At 38.9% G+C, this 21,186-nt stretch overlaps 1 protein-coding gene across 1 annotated transcript in view; it reads left to right on the forward strand.

Annotated features, from left to right (window-relative positions):
- Nucleotides 1-1,170: 1,170 nt before the first annotated feature.
- AK5 (adenylate kinase 5) overlaps nucleotides 1,171-21,186 on the forward strand; it is a gene marked incomplete at both ends in the record, with an annotated part of 88,782 nt that continues 68,766 nt past the window's right edge. Inside the window, 5 exons of the mRNA XM_084266352.1 lie at nucleotides 1,171-1,230; nucleotides 3,115-3,301; nucleotides 4,285-4,452; nucleotides 10,531-10,700; nucleotides 10,818-10,931. Of these exons, the coding sequence (XP_084122478.1) occupies nucleotides 1,171-1,230; nucleotides 3,115-3,301; nucleotides 4,285-4,452; nucleotides 10,531-10,700; nucleotides 10,818-10,931 (699 nt within the window). The remainder of the gene's footprint in view (nucleotides 1,231-3,114; nucleotides 3,302-4,284; nucleotides 4,453-10,530; nucleotides 10,701-10,817; nucleotides 10,932-21,186) is intronic.

Raw genomic sequence — 21,186 nt, forward strand, 5'->3', positions numbered from 1 at the left:
ATTTTGTTGATTATCTTTTCTAATTGGAACATAAGACTTGATATAGCACAATTAAGCAACTGAAATAATGTACTCTTTCAGTTTGCTACAGAATATCAGGAAAGCTCCCTCCCTACGTAGTACTCCTTGCAGCATGTCTAGAATAATGGATCCCATTTGGGCTCCCTAGACAGAGATGTTGATAAACTGGAGTGAGTTGAGTGGACAGGCACAAAGACAGTTAGAAATGTGATCATGTGCCCTTGAGGAGAGGCTGAAGGAACTGGGCTTGTTCAGCGTGTGGCAGGCTTAGAGAGGACATAACAGCAGGTCTCCAATGCTTGGGAGGAGGTTATCCTGAGGATGGAGCCAGGCTCTTCACAATGGTGGGCAAAAGACAAATTGAGACAAAGGACATGCTAACTGAACAGAAAACACCTTTTCACCACGAGGTCAGGCAAGTATAGCCTGCACAGTGAGGTTATGCAGTCTCCATCCTCAGAGGCTTTGCTAAGGACATGAGCAACCTGGTATGACCTCAAGAGCTCTGAGCAGGAGGTTGGTCCAGAGACATCTTTAGGTCTCTCCTGGCGACCTGATGATTCCATATGCTCATGAATGATCACAGATCATGGTCTTTTTCCAGCCCAAAGCATGTGAAATGCCTCTCATCCCAAAACCGATGCCAAGGGCAGAGACCGGGAAGCTTCCAGCACCTCTGCGCTGCACCCTGCACAGCGCAGCCCTGTCCGCACTCGCGGCCGCTGCCCTCCCAGCGTGCGGGTGCGCCTGAGCAGAGCGACAGCAGACGGTGCCTCCCCGGGAACCGGGGTCCGATCTCTCCCGGGGCACCGTCTCCGCGGCTCACAGCCACGCACAACCCCTCCCACAACCCCTCACCGCCTCCGCCCGGTGCCTCGCCGCAGGCACCCCCTGAAACTTTCCCCGGCTGCCTGCACACGCTCTTCCTCCCCGCCGGGGGAAAACGTGCTCTGGTTCCCTCCGTGCAACGGGGACGGGGAGGCGGGCATCCTGCCTCCCTCCTCCCCCCCCCCCCCCCCCCCCGCCCCGGTTCGCCCGCCCGCGGAAGCCTCGCCGAGGCTCCCGCATTGCACCGCCGCGCCGTGCCGTGCGCGGGGCTCGGCGCTGCCCACCCGCGCCCCGCCGGCGCCCCCGTCCCCGGCTGGCGGTATGAGCGCCGGCGAGGCGAAGGAGTATCTGGCCCGCAGGGAGATCCCGCAGCTTTTCGAGGTAGGAGCGGGGGGGACCGGGGAGGGAGCGTTTTCCGCCCCGTCGGAGGGGGTTGCTCCGCGCTGGGACCCCGCGGCGGGCTGAAGGTGGATGGAAGGACGGAGCAGTCACAGAGGAGGCTGCGGCGCGCGTACCTCGCACGGGGAGCCGCGCCGCGGAGGGCCGGCCCCCGCCCCGGGCCGGGGGGCGCTGCCGGGAGACCGCTGTTCCCGGGGCCGCCCGGCAACGGCCCGCAAGCCAGGAGGCAGCTGCCGGCCGCGGTGCCGGCCGGGGGAGCGGTTTCCCGGTGCCCACCTGCCGTGAGCCTCCGCGGGCGCGCAGGCAGCCAGGCGGCCGCGCCCCTCCGCGGCGCAGCGGGCGGCTGTCTCTGCCCTCCTTCGGCCGCCTGCGGAGGGACCGAACTTGGGTGTCCGCAGGGCAGAGGACCCCCGGACCGCTCTGCCGAGGAATCCAGGCAGGGGTTACCTTTCAGGTTTGCTCCAGATTTTCATCGGTCTGGGAGAGAAAAAAAGCAACCCACAACTGTTTAGCGTGGTTTTGTTTAGCTTCCTACAAGTTACCTGCTGCTAATGGTTTATAATTACTTCTCTGTGCAATGTGGCTTTTTTTTTTTTCCCGGAATCAGACACTCAGCCATCTGGATAAAACACACATAGGCAGAGGCACAGATGTATGTTCCCCAGCCTGTTCTGAAGCTAGACATTTCTTCATGTGTTTGAAAATCACAGGACATAAACCATGCTGATGTTTTCCTAGAACATTTAGATTGTAACGGTTTAACAAAAGATGCAGGCAACAAAACTGGTTTTGTGTAAAGGCTCAACGCTTGTGCTGGCAATTGGTAAAAAATGCTGGATATCTTCTGCAAAAATATATGGCTAGTTGCTGTTACCAGTTAAACAGTATAATATGGGTATAGACACATATAAATTATATCCTATATTATAAATAAAAATGTGTGTAAACAACAACTACTATGTAAACAGTAGATAAATAGCTGAGAAAATCCTGAATTGGAGCTATTGATGTTTATTAGTGACACTCAAGTTGCACAAAAATTAAGAAATGCACAAAGCAACAGAAATCATCCTGAAAGACATTTATTGTTAAGAGAAGGTTGGATGCAGTTGTCTTACGGAGAGGTGAGACGATGACTTATGTGTCACTTTGTCAAGGAAAATCAATTACCATGCGTCAGAGGAGGGCCTGGCATTGGCATTCCTTCTCTCGTGCTCCCCGTAATGCTCATAGATACGATGGGTGCAGAATTAATAGTGTGTACAGGAATTTTCTAATGACTGAGAAATTCTGGTCAGTTAAATCTGGAAACACCTATGAACTTTGGGTTTGGGCTGAGGTGGTTTCTTCCTTCTAATACTGACTCAAGATGATATTTGAATATTTCTCATTATTTTAATTTTTTTTTTCATCATTTGTGTTGCCTCAAGTATATGGATAAGATACTTGTGAGTGCACTGGTCCATAAGGAAAAGATATGGTGTAGTGCTTTAATAGGCTACACAGAAGGTGTAACTTCTGGGGCTGTCTAGCTTGTGCATTGCTCTGCATATGTTTGCCAGTGGTAGTTCTAAGAAAAACACAGGGAACTTTTTTACTATTTTCAGGTTTTGTTACAGTGCAAACAGACAAATATAAAGACAGAGCCACGAGCTTCCTGTTCTGAATCATTTTTGCGACACCAGCAAACCAAAATCATATGCTTTTTGCAGGCCTCACTCTCACACATTGGCCTGAAATGGAGAGTGTGAATATAGAAGGAATACAGGGTTTCTCTGTGTCAAGTAAAATTCAGTGCAACGTAAAAGTGCATGTTTTTTCCTGGCATCTATCATTACAGTGTGTATCTCTGATATTACGTTGCAGAGTCTGTTGAATGGATTAATGTGTTACAAGCCTGATGACCCAATTGAATATTTGGAAAGTTGTTTGCAGAAAGTGAAAGAACTTGGAGGGTCAGAGAAAGTGAAATGGGACACTTTTGTCAGCCCAGAAAAGAAGACACTGCCTCCTCTCAATGGGGGACAATCCAGGAGGTCTTTTTTCAGGAATGGTAATGTATTAAGTATAAAAATGCTCCTGTTTCCTGTACTGTGGGTGGTTTTACATCCACTATGGAATTATTTTATGCTTACTTCTATGGCAGATGGTGCCTCATTCTGATTTGCCTTAGGTAACAAACTCAAAGGATTCTGTTTCCTTGTGTTTTGGCATTTGTTTTTCTCCTCCCATAACGGCTGCTGTGCAGGAGAGGAAATTGTGATCATTTTGCAGCCTAATGATGAATGTTTGCTGTGTAATTGTTTAACACATTAGTGGAGAGATTTCTCTTATCCTGCCTAAAGCATTTGCAAATATAGGGGCAAAGCTGACTGCAGTTGGCTTGTATTTTCAGCTGGTCCTTATGGGTGATGTATATAACTTCAGTGCAGTCACACTAGGTTGTTTTTACAGTTTATAATAGAACTATGTGTTAATTCACTATATATAATGTGATAAACTCTTAGAAAGAGGTGCATCTCTCAAAATCTAAGCTAACGTCATACCAATACCTATAATTATTTTATTTGTAATGTTAACAAAGAATAATTAGTTCATCTTTCAGTTGCCATAGTTATTCTTCCTTGCCATCCAGCACTTCATTAAACTGATTAGCAAGAATACTATCTCTATCTCTCTGTACACCATGTATCACCAAAAGTGTTCTGCTTAATAGTACAGGTTATCTGCACAATACAAGGCTTTTCATCTCAGAGGCTACCACCGAACTCTGGCTGCTCTGGGCAGATTTGCACAGAAATGCTGATGTGCTTGTAAAGAAACACCAAAGAAAACTGACTTCTAGTGGGTTCCACTTTAATAACTCGGCTGAATAGAGACAAGGAATATTTAATATAGGAACAGGAAGCACATTGTAAAATTAGGGGATTTTATACTTTATGTTAATTAATTTTACTTACTTAAATCTGTGTATGCAATAGATTTTGAGTTTTCTGTGTATTTCCACAATTCCCAGTTTATCTTACTATTTTACAGTGATGCCTGACAATTCTAACTTCCCATACCGACGGTACGACCGGCTCCCCCCAATCCAGCAGTTTTCGATAGAAAGTGACACCGACCTCTCTGAAACTGCTGAGCTAATTGAGGAGTATGATGTGTTTGATCCTGCAAGACCACGACCAAAAATTATCCTTGTCATAGGTATGAAGACAGGGTCATTTTGCCAAGACTTTTATCTTTGTTACTTTGCTTTTTTATTTGTACTGCAAATACATTGAATGCATGTATACATTTAAGTACATCTTTTCTATCTACTATAGCAAGTGCTACTGTCCAGTTAGAATGTATCAGAGAGTGGATTTTAATGCTGAGGATAAAGCATCTCAACTGTAAGCATTACAGTGAGCACCTGCAGTCATGTTCTGTAGGCTGGATGCCCGTTAGCAGTTGGAGAGCTCACGGTTTGCTTATGGAACACATCTACTGGTTTGATTTAATCTAAACCAAACCTGTCTCCTACATTTTATGACAGCTCCACCATGTGAACCAAAGCTCTTCTGAAGTGCGCTCTGGATCTGAGATAAAACACTACTGTAGAAGAACACAAAGCTGCTCACAAAAAAAGGATATTTAAAGATAACTGAATAAGCTGGCTCAAAAAGGTGATGGGGAACTGTTGTCCTCTATATTTAAAACCTTGAAAACTGGTTGGTATGTCCAGGTGGAGTGCGCATACATGGTCACTAGTCCATTGCAGGGATAAATTAATCCCTGGCTCACTTGTTGAATGAATCTTGTGCCACATTTAGGGGGAGTGAGCTATCATTCAGCATTAGTTAACGTGCCCTTTCTGCAAATTCTCTTGTGTGCTGTTTTAGTGTCCTTTCTAAGCAACTCATACTTTCCAGCCTCAGACAAGCATACTGTCTAAATCAATGAGGGTTTTTCTGTTTCTGAATATGTTCTTTGAATTAGTTTCCTTGTCATGTGGGATAGTTTTCTTCCAAAATATTTACTACCAAGCCTTATTCTCTGATTCTCTGGACCATTCAGATGGTTATAATAGCCCAGGTGCCAGGTGACAGAGTTCTGTTTTAAGTCTATAAAACCTTATTTATATTAAAGAGATATATTGCTTCCATAACAGGGAATAGTAAGTAGTATAGTAAAAGAGAATAGAAATGTCTTCTCTGTATTGTAGAGTGGAATCTGCAGGAACAGCATGTCCTCTAGGCTCTGTGTCCAGCAGTTCTCAGAAATGTGATATTGGAATATATTGAAAACAGAAAACCAGGCATTTTTCTAGATATTTGTGGTACACCAAAAGAATTGCTTAGGCATTTGAATTTTTGTAATCTTTAGTTTCAGATTTACAGATCTCAACATGCAAATCTCTCCATGCATCGTTAAACTATAAAGCTTGCATTAGATGGAGAAATAATACATGCCTTTCTTTCATCTTAATTAATTAGCTTGCCTTCCTTTTCATAAAGGAGAAAAAATGTCTCCTTTTCAATGGCCACAGAAGGCTCTTAATGCGTAGAAATCCATGTAGCTCTATTGCAGTAGAGTGATGAATGGAGGTTTGATCTAGGTGAAATAAAGAGAGCTTGGCTTTCACCTCTGGAACTGAGTGCAGGGGTATTTGAAGTGAAATCCTTGAACACCAGCATACAGTGAACAGACTGTGGATTTTACACTGCTTTTCTTTTCCCCCATTTATATAGGGAACATTGTAAACATTCCACAAAGGCTATTTCAGGTTTATTCTCCAACTGAGTTTCTCTGAATCTGGCTATTATAGTGTGATCTGATAGAAACACGATATTATATGTAGCTTAGAAGCTATTGTGCAATTTTGTACAGTATCAAGAAAATTTCCTCAAATTCAACTTTCTTTTGAGAAACCACATAAAAACCACACACTGGAAAGGTTAAAAGAGTAAATAATAGAGTGAATGGAAGAGAGAAAATGAAAAAAGGCTTACTATTAATTTAAAGAGGCAAATATTGTACACAAAAATGTGTTGCATATTTTCCGGTTTGTATGAAGTACAAGCAAAAGCTTCAGTTAAACAAGCTATTTATGTCTAACTAGCAATAACTAACCATACTGCCTTGCTTAGAGAGTACTGGTCCCATTCGTTGTTGGGGACTCAAATGGATGGAAGTTAAAGACCTGTCTTCTGCTTCGCATATTAGGTGAACTTTACTTTAATAATGCATTAGCCCAAGATCTTTTTAATGCTTCCATAAAGGTTTTTACAACTTCTTTGCTTTATGAAATCTATCATCCTTATAATGAACCAGGCAGCTCCAAGGCAAAAGAGAACTAACTCACTTAGAAAGGTGGGGGGTTTGTTCTTTTTCTGTGTTTGCACAGAAGTCTCCTGGTGAAATGTAAGGCTGCAAAGCTGCGGAGTGAGGATGTGACTGGATTTTAGAAAATTCGGAGGGAACATGCCAGCATGGCACACATCTGAATCACTGGAAAATTAAGTTTCGAAGGCATTATAACACTAAGAATCTAGACTGTGTTAAAAATGTGCTTCCTAATGTATTTTGACAAACACAATTTTACTATTGATACAGCCTGAATACGAAGAGCTTAAAAAAATTAATTACCTGCTGTCATTAGCCACTTAGTTCAGTACATTTTAAAATGGCACTAAAGCATTAGTTAATATGAAAATAATATGGTTTTCTTTTTTCAAGTTTAAAGGACAGATCAAAGACAGTGCTATCAGCAGTCAGCTAGCCTGTTGATTTATTAAATACAGTCCGCAGCTAGATTTCTAAAGAGTAAGTCTTTTCAGAAATCTTATTATTACATGAATTTATTTTGACTTTACAACACTATAAGCAAAATTAAATTGTTGAACTTCCATTGACAAAAGCAAATTAAAACAACTGTTTTAGTGCAACTTCTTGGGCACAGAAATCTTCACTTGAACGTAAATTTTAAACGTAATTTTAGATGCCACAAATGTTCCCTAGTCTAGACATCTTGTAAGAAATATGTAAAATAATCACGCTTTTCTTGAATAATGCAGAATCTCAGAATAAATGAAAAGAATGAAAAACAAAAGTGATCTGATTTTCCTTTCTTGTGAAAGGTCTGTCAGTATGATTTATCAAAGAGTCAGGAAAGGATACACAGTTCAATAAATTACAATGATTTGCTGTGGGAAGTAATTTTGTCCTATCACTTTTTGCTTAGTTTATTACCTGAATGTTCCCCCTTACATTGTAAATGGATAATCCCAGTTTGCAATAAAAGGATTTTTTTTTTTATTCAGAAAAGCAAAAAGTATGAGAAGTTTATGAACTCTAAAGCAAGCACTTTATTTGGGTTTTTTTCTGCTTGCAAATCTAAATTGAAAGAAATGCCAAACTACAAGCTTTTTTTGTTGTTGTTCCTACTTCTCTTTAATAGCAAAGCAAAGCTCTCCCTAACAGGAATGTAAAGTCTGTCTTCTTGGTTTCAAAAAGGGTTTTTTTCAGCTATTTTATGGTTTATGGAGGCTGGTGTATTTTTAAGTAACAGTTCTGTTTTTCTGGGATCTATTTTATCTCTGCTGGCATAAGGATACTATTTTCATTGTCAACTTTTCTGTTTCTAATTTTCTGCATGTTAACTATATGTGTTTTGCATCTTTATTGTTTCTGGGGTGCACATAGTCCGTTTCAAACTTGTCTTGGGTCTCCAGGGAAATAAACTGGATTTCATTCCTTGGAAGTTTTATATCTGCAGGAATTAAACACAACATTGGCTCCAGCATGTTTTATAAACCCTTTTCATAGAAGCACAGTCACAACCTACTGTCCCTTTTTTTTCCCAGTAGCTAGGGTGACTGTCAGTAAATAAAAATTTGTAGTAATAAATGTTACACTTACATATAAACACACACATATATAAGATACGTTATTTATATGTGTGCTCATTAGAATGCAATTGGTAGTTTTATATAACTAGAGAAGGCTGCTTATGGAAATCTTTACACAGAGTGAGTAGGCATTCCAATAACGAGTAATAATCCTATTCATTCACCTGGCCAAATCTGCTCCTTACAAACTGGCAGCAATTATCAAACAATTAGTTGCACTTCTTTGTGCTGTTCTTTTCATCTATGTTAGAAAAAAAGACATTGAGAATCAGTTACTCTAAATCTACTATGATTCCAGGTTACCAAGAGCCTGTAATAAACTGTAAACTACATGGAATTATCTTGTTTGAACGTTTGTAGCAGGTATGTTTTTGATACAGGAGTGAAACACAGTGTAAGGTTTGGTGAAACGGATTTGTCATGGGAAGGGCTGAGCGTGCCATCAAAGGGAGCAGGGAGAGCTGAAGCAGAATTGCCTTGTAGCCACTTCAGTGGAGGAGATGATTCTTAGTGTAACAGATACTTGCGTACCTACAAAAGGCAAACATCCTTTATTCTAACAAAGAGGATAGCTAAACTGTCTATGAAAGAAAGAATTCCAGCTGAAAAAACTAAGGCCAGCTAGATCACCTAGAAGAACCGAAATGGAACAATAGCTGTGAAATCTAACTTAATCTGCAAAAAGAGAGAAAGCAGGTCCCTGTTTGGAGGAGAAACAGCAACCTGAACTGAACGAGGGAAAAATATTTTTCAGTTGTAACCTTATTGTATGGAGATAAGAGACAGTTTTTCGTCAATTTCATCACTTGTGTGTTTTATGAACATCCGTAGCTGTATTGATTACTTATAGATAAATGCTTATACTTGCATTTATCTTATCCTGATTTAAGCATCATTTAAGATAACTGGATAATAATTAAACCTTTTTTTTTCTCAAGGATATAACTAAGGTGTGGGCAGGGTAAGGGAACACCCTAACAATACACAAGGTTCCCTGTGCATTCTTTTCAAAGGGGTCCCAACCTGAGTTGCAAAGGCCAGGTAGAGAGTTTCCATCACAGTGTCAGGGGGACAGCAGAGTTCCCAGTGACTATCAGTGGCACTGAAAGCTCTCTGATGTGTAGTATTGGGGCATGGGTTTGAATCTGATTACACAGAGAGTGACTTAAACATATATGGAGCAATACCATAAGGCTTACCCTGCAGTCAAATCTGTATTATATAAATAAATAAAAGCTATTTATGGGAATAATATAGATAAGAAAGAATTACATGATCACTAACAAGAAGCTCACTGTATTCATATTTACTTCTATTGCATTGATGTATTTTTTAAAGTTCACAGAAAACATATTTTTAAGAAATCTTAATTCTTTGTTAAGATTCAATGTCCTCATGAAATGCCCCAAAATACAGCCACTTACTTTTGGGAATTAATATAAAAACATTCGTTTTGGTTTTGCTTTGTTACACTGTTCAGTAACATACACTTTTCTATATGTAAACATTTATTTTATCAAAATAATTCCCTATTTTTACATACTAGATTCCATTTTCTCTATTCTTCATGTTATAATGTGTCTTTTTAGTTCAGACATTCTCTGGTGGTTGTTTTAAAATGCATTCTTACTTCTGCTGTTCAGCTGACCATCACTTCAGCATTCCCTGCTATGTTATGTAGCTGTTTGGTGTGATTTTGATACCTATTCTGCCTGCACTATACTGAAGGGTCTCTTTATCAAGTTGTCCAGCAAGTTGAACATAACAAATTGCTTCTCTATCAGATGCTTCAAGCATCAATACCAGAAGTATGCGTGGTTCAATAAAAGTCCTTGTACCAAATCACTATGGAAACATCTCAGCTGATTATTTAATATTTTTCTGTATTTCAAAATTAGAAAACCTCAGAAACTCATGCACACATATTTAGGAACAGATTTTATGAGTTCCATTTTATGACTAGTCCATTGATTTCATTGGCTTATTTAACCAAGTATGATTCTTTCTGACATGAATACACTTCAGACTATCTGGGTCTGTCTTTGGATTCAGAATTCAGGGAAGGATCAGTTAATTTGTCTCTACCTTTACTACAAACCAAGAAAAATCCCTTTCCAGGAGCAGCTTTAGAATGAGGGCAAGCCTGAAAGAACATGTTTATTTTTAATTTGCATGTAGGTTTATATTCTTTTTTAAAAGTTATTTAATTTTACAAAATTTCACCTTTATGATCAGGTAGACAAGACCCATTTCTAAATGGCTGGTAACAATTCATCAAATGGAAGATTTGCTTTAATAATGCTTGGAAAATTGGTGATGACAGGAAATTCACATGTAATCGAGCATTTAGGATGACATGTTAATTTAATATTTTGCTTATAATTACCAATAGGTGGCCCAGGAAGTGGTAAAGGAACACAGAGTTTGAAAATAGCAGAACGTTATGGATTTAACTACATATCAGTTGGTGAATTGTTAAGGAAGAAAATCCACAGCACAAGCAGCAATAGAAAATGGAGTCTAATTGCTAAAATAATTACTACTGGAGAACTGGCCCCTCAGGTACAGTGTATCCCATGTTAGTGTTTACTTTTGAAGGATTTGTACCTACTGTATTAATGTGCACCATCAAGAAAACTTGCTTTACAATATTAAATAAAGAACTTTTCTCTGTGACAGGAAACAACCATAACTGAGATAAAGCAGAGATTAATGCAGATCCCTGACGAAGAGGGTATAGTGATTGATGGATTTCCCAGAGATGTCGCCCAGGCAATCTCATTTGAGGACCAAGTAAGAGACTGGTTTTATGCTTAAGATATCTTGCATATCTCTACAACAGTTGAGTTTCTTGGAGTCATCAGTTAGATTCCAAGAAAGACTAGATGTTACTTCTAACTGAGCATTGCTCTTTAAATCTTACTAAGTACATGATTACAGATTGACAAAAGGTTGTTCTTTTGGTTTACATTATATTACATTCTGTCTGCAGACAGTATATTGTGTAAAAGTGCGATGTGGTAATATAACCAACAGTCCAAGCATCATCTCAGTAATCGTCTCAAGATGAAGAAAATATCAAATTTAACAATTAATATTTTTGTATCTTAGTGATTTACAAAGGGGGAAGACATTATATGTCCATATCTGTTTGTTCAATTTAATCTACATCAAGAGAAAGATACTTAATGCATGCCTTTTTATTACAGTGCATTGAAAAGACTGGAATGAAATAAGGGTTAAAACTGCCCATGTTTTGCAAATTCTTGTAAACAAGAAATTATGCTCTTTTTAAAGAAATTGAGATCATTTTGGTTATTCTAAACTACTGGTCTAAGGTTTAGTCAGCTAAAACTGTATCCCTGAGTTCTATTCACATGTTGTTTTCATGCGTGTATTTTAAACTAATCTAAAAATACTTAAATTTAGTGGAAAAACAAACAGCTTATGTCATTTTCTGATCAAGCGCTGTTAACATAACAGTTATGGTCACAAGTAAAGATTGCAGTTTCAGTGCTGAATTTTTAGAGCACTCTTCATGCAGAGCGTTTCAAAGTCCTTCAACAATTGCTGGTGTACTACCATTTCTGTACTTTGAGTTCTAAGTGGCATTGCCAAGACAGAAGTAACAAAAGAAAGCAGCTAATGAGGCATTTCATTAGTGAGCTTTTATAAGGTATTATTCTGGGCAAAATTCAGAAGACTGAACTGGGAAAATTAAAGGAAATGGACAAAATAGTTATTACAGAAAATAGCCAATGACTGCAAGCTTTATCTCCTTATAATTACCAAAAGGGAAGATTGACTATTTTATAAATTAAACAGCAGAAATTTAGGCTTAATGATCATTTCTTTGCCTTATTCTTTTGTCCAGTGTATCAAGTTATAGTGTGACTTAAGTGCATTTCTTGGTGCTATAATTTTGTGCTGAAGTTGTGTTTGATGAAAGAATGGGGGATGTTAATTTAACTCCTGTCAGTTCTTCCCATTTGAATGCTTCAAGTTGTCCTAGAGTCAGAGTCTCCTTCTACAAAGGAAAATCAAAAGCACCCATCATTGGGTCTGTTATTAATACCACTAAGAGGTGGAGTCCAGAAGGTAATGCAATAGTGTGCTGTAGAAGGGTAAAAAGATGAACACATATGTTTCATACATGTTTGAACCCTCACTTTGCACCATTTTAATATGGCTTTATAGTATTTCCTCATTTAACTTGACATATTCCCCTCTGCCAGCCTGGATAGCTCTTGTTGCATACAGAAAGTTTTTGGTTTTCTGTAGAAGACTATGTGGAAAAAAGACTGATAGAATGACAAATGATGTAACTCCTGTTTTGTATGTGGTGTTGCTTCAAGGATGCCATAGATTGGTCTCTTTATTTTTTATAGAGAAAAGCGGATGGATTTAGTAATTTTAGACCTGACTACATTCTCTGAGAGTTCCTTCATTTTCAGTCTAACAAGATTTGCTAAACCATACTCCTCAAGGCCTGATTCTGCCTGAAAGAGAGATGACTGAGTCTCTAAAAACTCCTGGAGCACTTCACAAAGGGCCACCTTTCAATCTAATCTGTTTTAAAATAAATATGGGAAAGGAAAGAAGGAATCGTTGAGCTTTTGTAGCAGAAAAGGAAATTAAATTTGGTCTGTTCAGGCTCCTCCTTTTTCACCTGTTCTGTTTAATCCAGTAGGATATGTTCAGTGTTTTATCTTGGCTTTCTATTTTAAAGAAATAAAATATGCTTGTTGTTTCTTTAAAATTCTCTGTTTAGTAAGGCATAATGCTACACACATTAAATTAGGAAGGCCTTGTGGTAAAGAAAGGGGACTATCAGCAGATGTGGCACCCATCTTCTTTCACAGGATGCGGCTGCCAGTATTCCAGGGCACATCAGGTTATTTATATTACATGTGCTAACATTTCTGAGGCACTCAGAGATCCCTCAATGGGAAGTGCAATTGAGTTGTGGAGAATTCAGTAATTAACTGTTGTGATAATTTGTGTGGGTCTGCAATTAAAGATGCTACAGATGTTTTCCACAGCTTAGAAATGTTAAAGCTTTCTTGCTAGCAGTGTGTAGAACAGAATTGTTCTCATGAGCCAAAAGTGACAAGATGAAAAACAATTAGTTGCAATTTCAGCATAGAAAGTTTTGATTTAGTAGTAAGACACTTTATAATTAGATATTTTAAGCACTGGAACATCCTTCTGAAGAAAATGGTGACATTTCACAAAACGCAAAGAGTCAAGTCACATGATTCCATAATAGATATGCCTCATTCTTGCAAAGACATCCCCCTTAGAACATTAAGATCTGCTGATAAGTCCTCAGTAAGAACTGATTTACTGTCATCATTAATTTTGCCAATTTTGTGAATACATATCCTTACAGGCAGTCCCATTAAGATCATTATGTGCCTGTGTACCTGAATACAGCAGCAAAGTTTGTATGGCACAAGCCATTGTAAACGTTGCACCTACGGGAACTGCCAAAAGATGCCTGAAGTAGGAGTTACTATGCAGTTAACTGTTTTCCCTCATTCATGATCCCTTCACAGCTGCTAATTGTTTTGATTACAAGTGTTCTAAAATGCAATTGTGTGCTTTGGAACTGTGACTTTAAGTTATTATTTGTTCCCTTAACCAACTAGAACACTTTTGAGCTTTATGATGCAAAGAAAAATAACGATGGCAAGTTTGTATAAGAGTAAATAGAGTGTGCTGGCTTTCTCAGTTCTTTCAGCCACACAGGATATAGAGTAGATGGCAGTGGGAGGTATGAGCAACAGGGACAAGGGCGGCTGTTCATTTATCCTTTGTCATTTGAGTGTGTTGGGATGAGTATGTATCTGTAATCCCATGGAAGCTTGAAATAAAGCAGCACTCATTTTAGAAGTAGCATTTTCCAGTGTGTAGCCTTTCTCCTTTGCCCTTGTTTACACAGACAGAAACAAACTCCAATAGTATATGTAATAACACCAAAAATGAATTGTGGGAGAATGTGAAGGACAAGTTATTAAACTGAATGGAAGTAAAGATGAGTAATACAAGATACTGAGAGAACAGGTAAGGCTGGAACACAGAATGAACAAATGTGAGGAAAAGAGAAGGTCCGTAAACAAAACAGTCTGCAACACCCTAACATTCAAGAAAGCATGTCTGGTCTTTATTAATCATAAGAAGTATATATTATTTTGTTACTCTTATGTTGTTCCTTTGTGAGGCATGATGCAATGGGTTCAAGAAAGTTGCATAAAGGGCCAGAAAGTCAAAATTTGGATTTCAATGCGACCTGGACACAGTTTTGGTCAATGAAAGGTGGACCAGGAGCGAGCCTGTACCGGTTTTGATCTAAGCCACCTCATCTCCCCTTTATCCACTGCGACATGTTGTGGACAGTAGGTGGTGAACAACTGAACAGCAAGGTACAAAAGGGATAAAATCTGTCTTACTCCCAAACACTAACACTATAGTTCCTTGAATGCTCTTACTGAAGCCATATTATTCCATGGCTTTCATCAGTGAGAACTGTCCTGAATTATTCTAAACTAATTTATACTGGAAATGGTTCACCATGTTAGTAGAGGAAAAGGAAAAGGTCAGCTAAGGTGCCTGGTTTTTCTTGCAAGAACATCAAACTGTGGTGCGGACATCTTTAATGTAACAAATTATTTATGCTAAAATAATCCCTTGAATTTTACATCTCTCACAGCTGTTACTGACACTTGAGACTATTTGAGGTGTCATATTCTGTTCATTTTGTGAAAAAAATCAGATAGATGCATATATATGTCTGAACGGTAGTTACACCACCTGTACTACATGATGTTCTAGTATAGAAATACAAAATGCTTATTAATTCTAGTTGAACTTTGCTTGTAATTGCTCTTGGTACTACCAGCACATTTTTATCCCTTTGACTAATCCAGAAGCTGAACTATTTTCTCTGGGAAAAAAAGCTATTTTTAGTAAACGAGTCAACGCAAACCAACATTCCCAAACATAGGTATAGCTAAAAGATGATGGTTTCTTCCTCATTCTACTGCCAGACTCTTCTGTGGACAGTAAGTTCTCAACATGTTGCTAGGCAGAACTGTAGTAAAACACATTGCATCTCAATGACTAAACCGCCTAAAATGAAGCGATGTATCATTAACAGGACTCAGTATTTCTCTGTCTGCTCAGATCTAGAAGCCAGAAGTAACAAACACTGCTCCCAAGCAATAACATTAATCTGGAATAAATGGATTAAAAAGCACTTTACACATTTGAGGGATTTTACATTTGAATTAAAGCTTCCCCCCAACCCTCCCCCACACACCCCACCTTCTGTTTGAGTTTTGTTAACATCGCTGTGTCATATTTTGAGCAGGAAGCAAGTCTTTAAGATGGCTTCTGTGATGTTTCCAGGTTATCAGCAGTACTTGCCAACGAGCAGCAACTCTGCCATTCTGGTCACTTACACCAGCTTCATTTCTCAGCGGTCAGCTACTCATTGCAGACTTACTGCAGCCTGTAAGAAGTCATAGCCATGAAAACTGTACTTTTCCCTGATTTTCTCTCAGGTTTCTCTCAACTGCTTACCCAAGTTGAAATAAGGCTCATATTTTCCTCTTTGAAGAATGACTACATGCTACACAACTTCTCTCATTGGAAGTCCTGGATTGTTGCTAGATCCTGAGTCTCCCATTTCTTAGTTCCAGAAAGCAGAGTCAGTGCTGCCAGCACTTTTGATAGGGCTACTTTTATTAAAGCCCTGAAGTCATATGCCTATGAGGATCTTAGCTCTCACTTTGAAACAAAGTTTCAAGGAGTTGTGGTTGTGAAAAGAAAATGTGAATTTGAATGTCTTAAAAGCAAATTGAACTTCCAGTTTATGTACTTGTTATAAATATATCATAATTTCTGGATTTTGGTAATTTTGAAATCCATTTGCATAGTAGTGGAGATTTAAAACTGCCTTTCAGTTTGAGCCTAGGCATAAAACTATCCTAAACCACAAATTTCTAATGTACCCGTGTTCTCTACTGAGTGCAAATAGTGGAAAAGCGTTTAGATTCCAAGCACACATTCGAAAATGCCAAGGAGAAAATGGTTTATTTACCATTAACCTGTCAGCTTGAAATTCAGCAAGTCACCTACAGTACCAGCATGCTCCAGCATGCTAAATATCTTCCTCTCCAGTAACGCTGTAATGAAATGCCTCTGACTGGTGTATTGAACTCAAATGACTTGTAAAGAAGAAACTGCAGTTTGACTTTCTGAGTAATCTTTCACATGGCAATAGGTTTTTACTCTTCCCAAGAGAAACGATTTCTCACTTCAGTATTTTCCTGATAATTTCAATAACCGCTTTGGTTTGTCCTGTAATGTGTGTCATCATCCCCCCCTTCAGTCATTCATGCATAACTTTCCCTCTGATTTCAGTAATTCCTTCACCAGCATTACTTTCAATAGAGTGAGTACAGATTAAGTTTCCTTAAAATATATTAATTGTAAGTTTAATAGTGAAATGAAATGTGGAACAGGGTTTAGAATTAATGAATAGTTGATAATGAATATTATTTAATTCCTTGACAAAAGAGAAAGACTATTTTCAGAGAAATTATCCTGAAAATAGTTTTGTATTATATGGCCGAGGTGACGAGACTGTATTTGAGGTAAAGCCTTAATTTAGGTAATTAACAGAGGCAGTAAATTTTATCTGGTTCTTTGCTTAAAATGTCCTTAAGAATACTCATAAACACACCACATGTATGAAGAATAAGTAGTTTCTCAGCTGCAATTTGAGTAAAAAAGTTAATTCCCAAGCATATTCCTTATGAAAACTGTTACGAGAATTAATTATGCTGAAGTAGAACAAACTATGTAGATGCTGGGAAAACCGGAGTTGTTCTCTCACAACCTCACAGGATAAGGACAGCAGTCCTGTTCCTCCAAGTCTGATACCTAAACCTTCAAGAAGAAGCGATGCCTGCAGTCTGCTCAAAGTTTGGCATAGGTGTTTGTGGCCAAGTGACCTATGGCTGTCCAACTGCCAAGCTCATGCTCTGCAAAGAAAACCTACTCAGTCACTGGCCAAGCATGTAGACTCCAGCACAACTAGTGAAATGAATGCAACCTTTCTGTGAAAGGATCTGCTCTTTGCAATCATTTTTTGTTCTGGTAAAGGTATATTTTTCTGCGTGATGGTTTACTTGCCTTCTTAATTTCATTGACTGATCAACTTCTATTTCCTTTCTCCCAAATCTCCACTATATTGTTCCAGGTTGAGAAGCCTCAGGTACAGTCCCCCATTGGATATATGCACCCAGTCACCTATATGAGGAGCAGGAGGGCTAGCATATCAGCTGCCTACATTGCTGTGCCTCCTCTCATTCATTCTCTTTAGCTCCATGGATTTTACATTGCTTTCTTAAAGCCGAGCCTGAGCAGGAAGCCTGTGGAATTGTCTTATCTTTGTCTTCTTCCCTGGAACATAGAGCACTCTCCTGGGAAAGGCAAGCAGTGCTTTAGATTTGTGCTGTGGAAGAGACCCTACACCTAGGTTTCCAGTTTTTCTGGACAAGGGCTCTGCTCTGCTAGCCAAACTAGCCAAAGGAGAGCTCATCCATTGCTGGTCCTAAACCCTCAGAAGAGGACCTGATGCTCTGAATTCGTTGTGGATAGAGATGCCTGCTGAGCCGCTCTGAAAGCAGTTCTGTTTGAACCTTTCTTTGTAGCATTAGTGTTTTCAGCTAGGGGTTCCTACCAGCTGTCCTACACAGGTGAAAATCTGAATCGGTTCTCCCTAAAGACACCTGCCTCTCTCAATCAGTTATTAGGGGGCCTAATTATGCAATCTGGGCAATTAGCTGGAATCTTATTTCTTGGGCAGTGTGAATACAGTTCAAAAGCAGCTACCAGAAAAAATTCTGTCAGCAGGATTCATTCTCTGACAGCATGATTCATGATTTTGCTTTTCTAAAACAAGAAAAAAGCCCTATGCAAACAGTCTAGTAAACCAGCAGAGATGGAACTATAAAAAGCAAATCTGTAATTACAAGGGAGAGCACCCATACAATGGACACAAAATAGCTTGCTAGTAACCTTTACCAATTAGGTTAAAATGCACTGCTAAATTAATGACAATTGTTCATGTGCTCAGTTAAGTTTTCTCTAGAGTATCTAGTAGAATGTACCAGGAATTAAGAAACAAAGACTTTGTCTTTTGCCTTATGAGGAATAATGAGAGTGTAATCATCTAATTTCTAGCAAGCCACCACACTGCAAACTAAGAAGAGGTGATGTAGAAAATAAACCTAGAGAGAAGAGAGCATCTTCCCACTTACACTCCTTACATCAATAACACCACCAACTTCCATGGAATTACTCTCAATTTACTCCTTGTTCTAGTTTAGGAAGGAGATTCAGACCCAAAGAGAGTAGGATTTACTTACTAGTAAATACCATTCTAAAAAAAATTAAGAGTATGTTCCCACCAGTTTTATTCTGAGTCGATGCCATATGCTCTTTGTCTCATTTTAAATTCTGAAGGTTGTGAATAACCAGAAACCTGTCTGTTCCCATAGGCAAAGATTCTCCCTTCCACTAAATTCCAGTTGCTAAGTAGTCAAATTCACTTCCCTGAGCCCCACAGTTCTGCTTTAAATATATTTCTTGAAACAAATAAGACTCTTTGCCTTCAACACAAGGTGAACATGTTATGGAAAATCAGCATGAAGGAATCCAGTTCTCCAGCCTGTGCTGGTTCTGTACAACTTTTCTACAAGTTGACTGTCAGAATAAAACTAGTCATAAAACTCAACAACAGTTCTGAGCTAAAAAAAAAAAAAAGGTTTGTTTTCAAATGAGTCATAAAAACCCCTTTTCCGTTGTTAGAAAAAAAAAACAGTTTGTGCTCACATTTACACAGGAGAACTAGATATGTTTCCAGAAACGTTATCCTACATATCCATATGTTCACACTAGCCTGTTACATTCCAATTTAAAGCATTTTATAAGCATATCTTGCAGGCAGGTACAGTTTGAGGTAGGTGGAAGCAGAGCATTTCATGGAAACAGGAGTGGAATAATAGCATCTCAAGAGTTTACCCCACAGCTAATGCATGTAGGAGAAATATATTAAGTGCTATTAGCTCTGTGTACCTATGGATGTAGAATAGTTACCAGCTTTTTGTGCATCTAAACCCAAACAGGTGTTTGTGTTTGTATAATGGTTTTCAGCTATTTTCTGATGATAAAGATACATATTCCGCTGCTTTGTATTCCTACCTTAAATAAGCTTGAATTACATTTTTTTCCCCTTCAGAGAATCTTTTAGACAATGCTTCATTTGAAACAAGGCTTGAACTGAGAATTTGAAACCATTGTTTTCACTGACATTTGATTTCTGTGAGAGAAATGTCTTTCAAATCACAAGCACCAGTGTCAGAAAAAATACTTTTACTTTATGGCATTGAGTTACTCTCTTTTGTATTGTTCCTGTTAGTAGTAAAAAATTAAGAATATTATCACTACTCAGCTCCTGTAGAGAACTTTCCATCTTAAAAAGAAAATTAATTAATTTTCCACAGTAATTATTGTTAACACTTTGTTATTTTACTTATTTTACAACTAGAATAAAAAATACTCCCCGGGGTCATGCTTCCCTGTTTTCTTAAAAGGAACTGAAGTCATTTGTGGGAGCAAAGACCATGAGAACCTGCACACCTGATGGCATCATTGTGGCATCAGATGCTTCCCTTGCTGAGAGGCTGTGCTTACTCTGCCACAGTTTCTTTAAAGAACTGAGATTGACTGTGGAATGCTGCACACTTCTGTTTGTGTAAAACAGAAGGAGACTGTTTCATCTCTTTCCTCCTTTTCCTTTAAGGCTAATAATTTGATGAGAAATTGATTTATTTTAAGTACTCTCAGTAATGTTTGATGCTGTATGTGAAGTTATGTGATAGACAAAAGCTTAGGTCCTACACTTGAAGAGGTTTGGTATGACTTCACACGTCTGAATACATAGTATATGCTAGTCCTGAAAATGTTTGGGAGCAAGCATTGAAAGGGAGAAGGCCAGTTACAACTTGGAGCCTCTAAAGATTTCTTGCCTACTTTCTTCACTATCATTTGGATCCACAGAAACAGAAATAATAAATAAAACTGCTTTCCTGTATAAACTCCTTTTGTCCTTCACTTTACTGTATTCCTGATTTGCAGTTATAATTTCTGAGTCCCTGTCTACTGTATGTTAAGAAACTCCAATCATTTTCAAAATCCTGTGAATGCAGGTGTCTGAGCAACTTCTGGGTGTTTTTCCACCACATAGGAAATAGTGGTGAGCTCTGAAGATTGCCTGTGGACATCTAGCAGCATTCCTAAGAAAGTGGGGCTGCCATTACTTCCCCCTCCTGAAGCATCAGAGGTGTTTCATCTGAAACTGTTCAGCAGCATGAGTTAGGAAGAACACTGAAAGCTATAAGGCCACCTTGAATTTAAATGGGAAAGAGCTACATTTCTGACTTTTTTTTTTTTCTCATTGCTGTAAGGCTGTACTTCCTGACCTTTAGTGTAAAGATAGATGTAAGATAAAATAATGCTTACCACACAGACCAAAAAGGATAGGAGAAATTAAAAACATCTTAGCTCCCACACCCAACCTCTTGAAAAGTGCAGTGAGCTTGGGTGAGATTTAGAGAAATAAAGTGTTAAAAGAAACTGGATCTTTGAACAGATCTGTTTTCACCTTGTCCTGGGCATCAGTTAGCTTCATAGTGGCTGCTGGATTTTAAATATCACCTTACGAAGGTGGAAACTATATAACCATTTTCCTGCAGACTATGAGACATTAATATGTTGCTCTTTTTAAAGATTCTAATTTTAGCTAAGGGAAGCTTCCAGTAATGCAAAGGATGAACATACTCTGAAGGTTTCTGGGGTGGGGTGCAAATTTTTCATTAAACTTTTTCCTTAACATTTCAGGTGAAACAAACTGACTAATCTTCACATAACAAGCTAGTCCCTCCTTAAGGTTATGAATTTCCCTTAAAAAACAATA

Source organism: Gallinula chloropus (genome assembly GCF_964237585.1).
Source record: "Gallinula chloropus genome assembly, chromosome: 6".
In the NCBI taxonomy this organism is placed as follows: Eukaryota; Metazoa; Chordata; class Aves; order Gruiformes; family Rallidae; genus Gallinula; species Gallinula chloropus.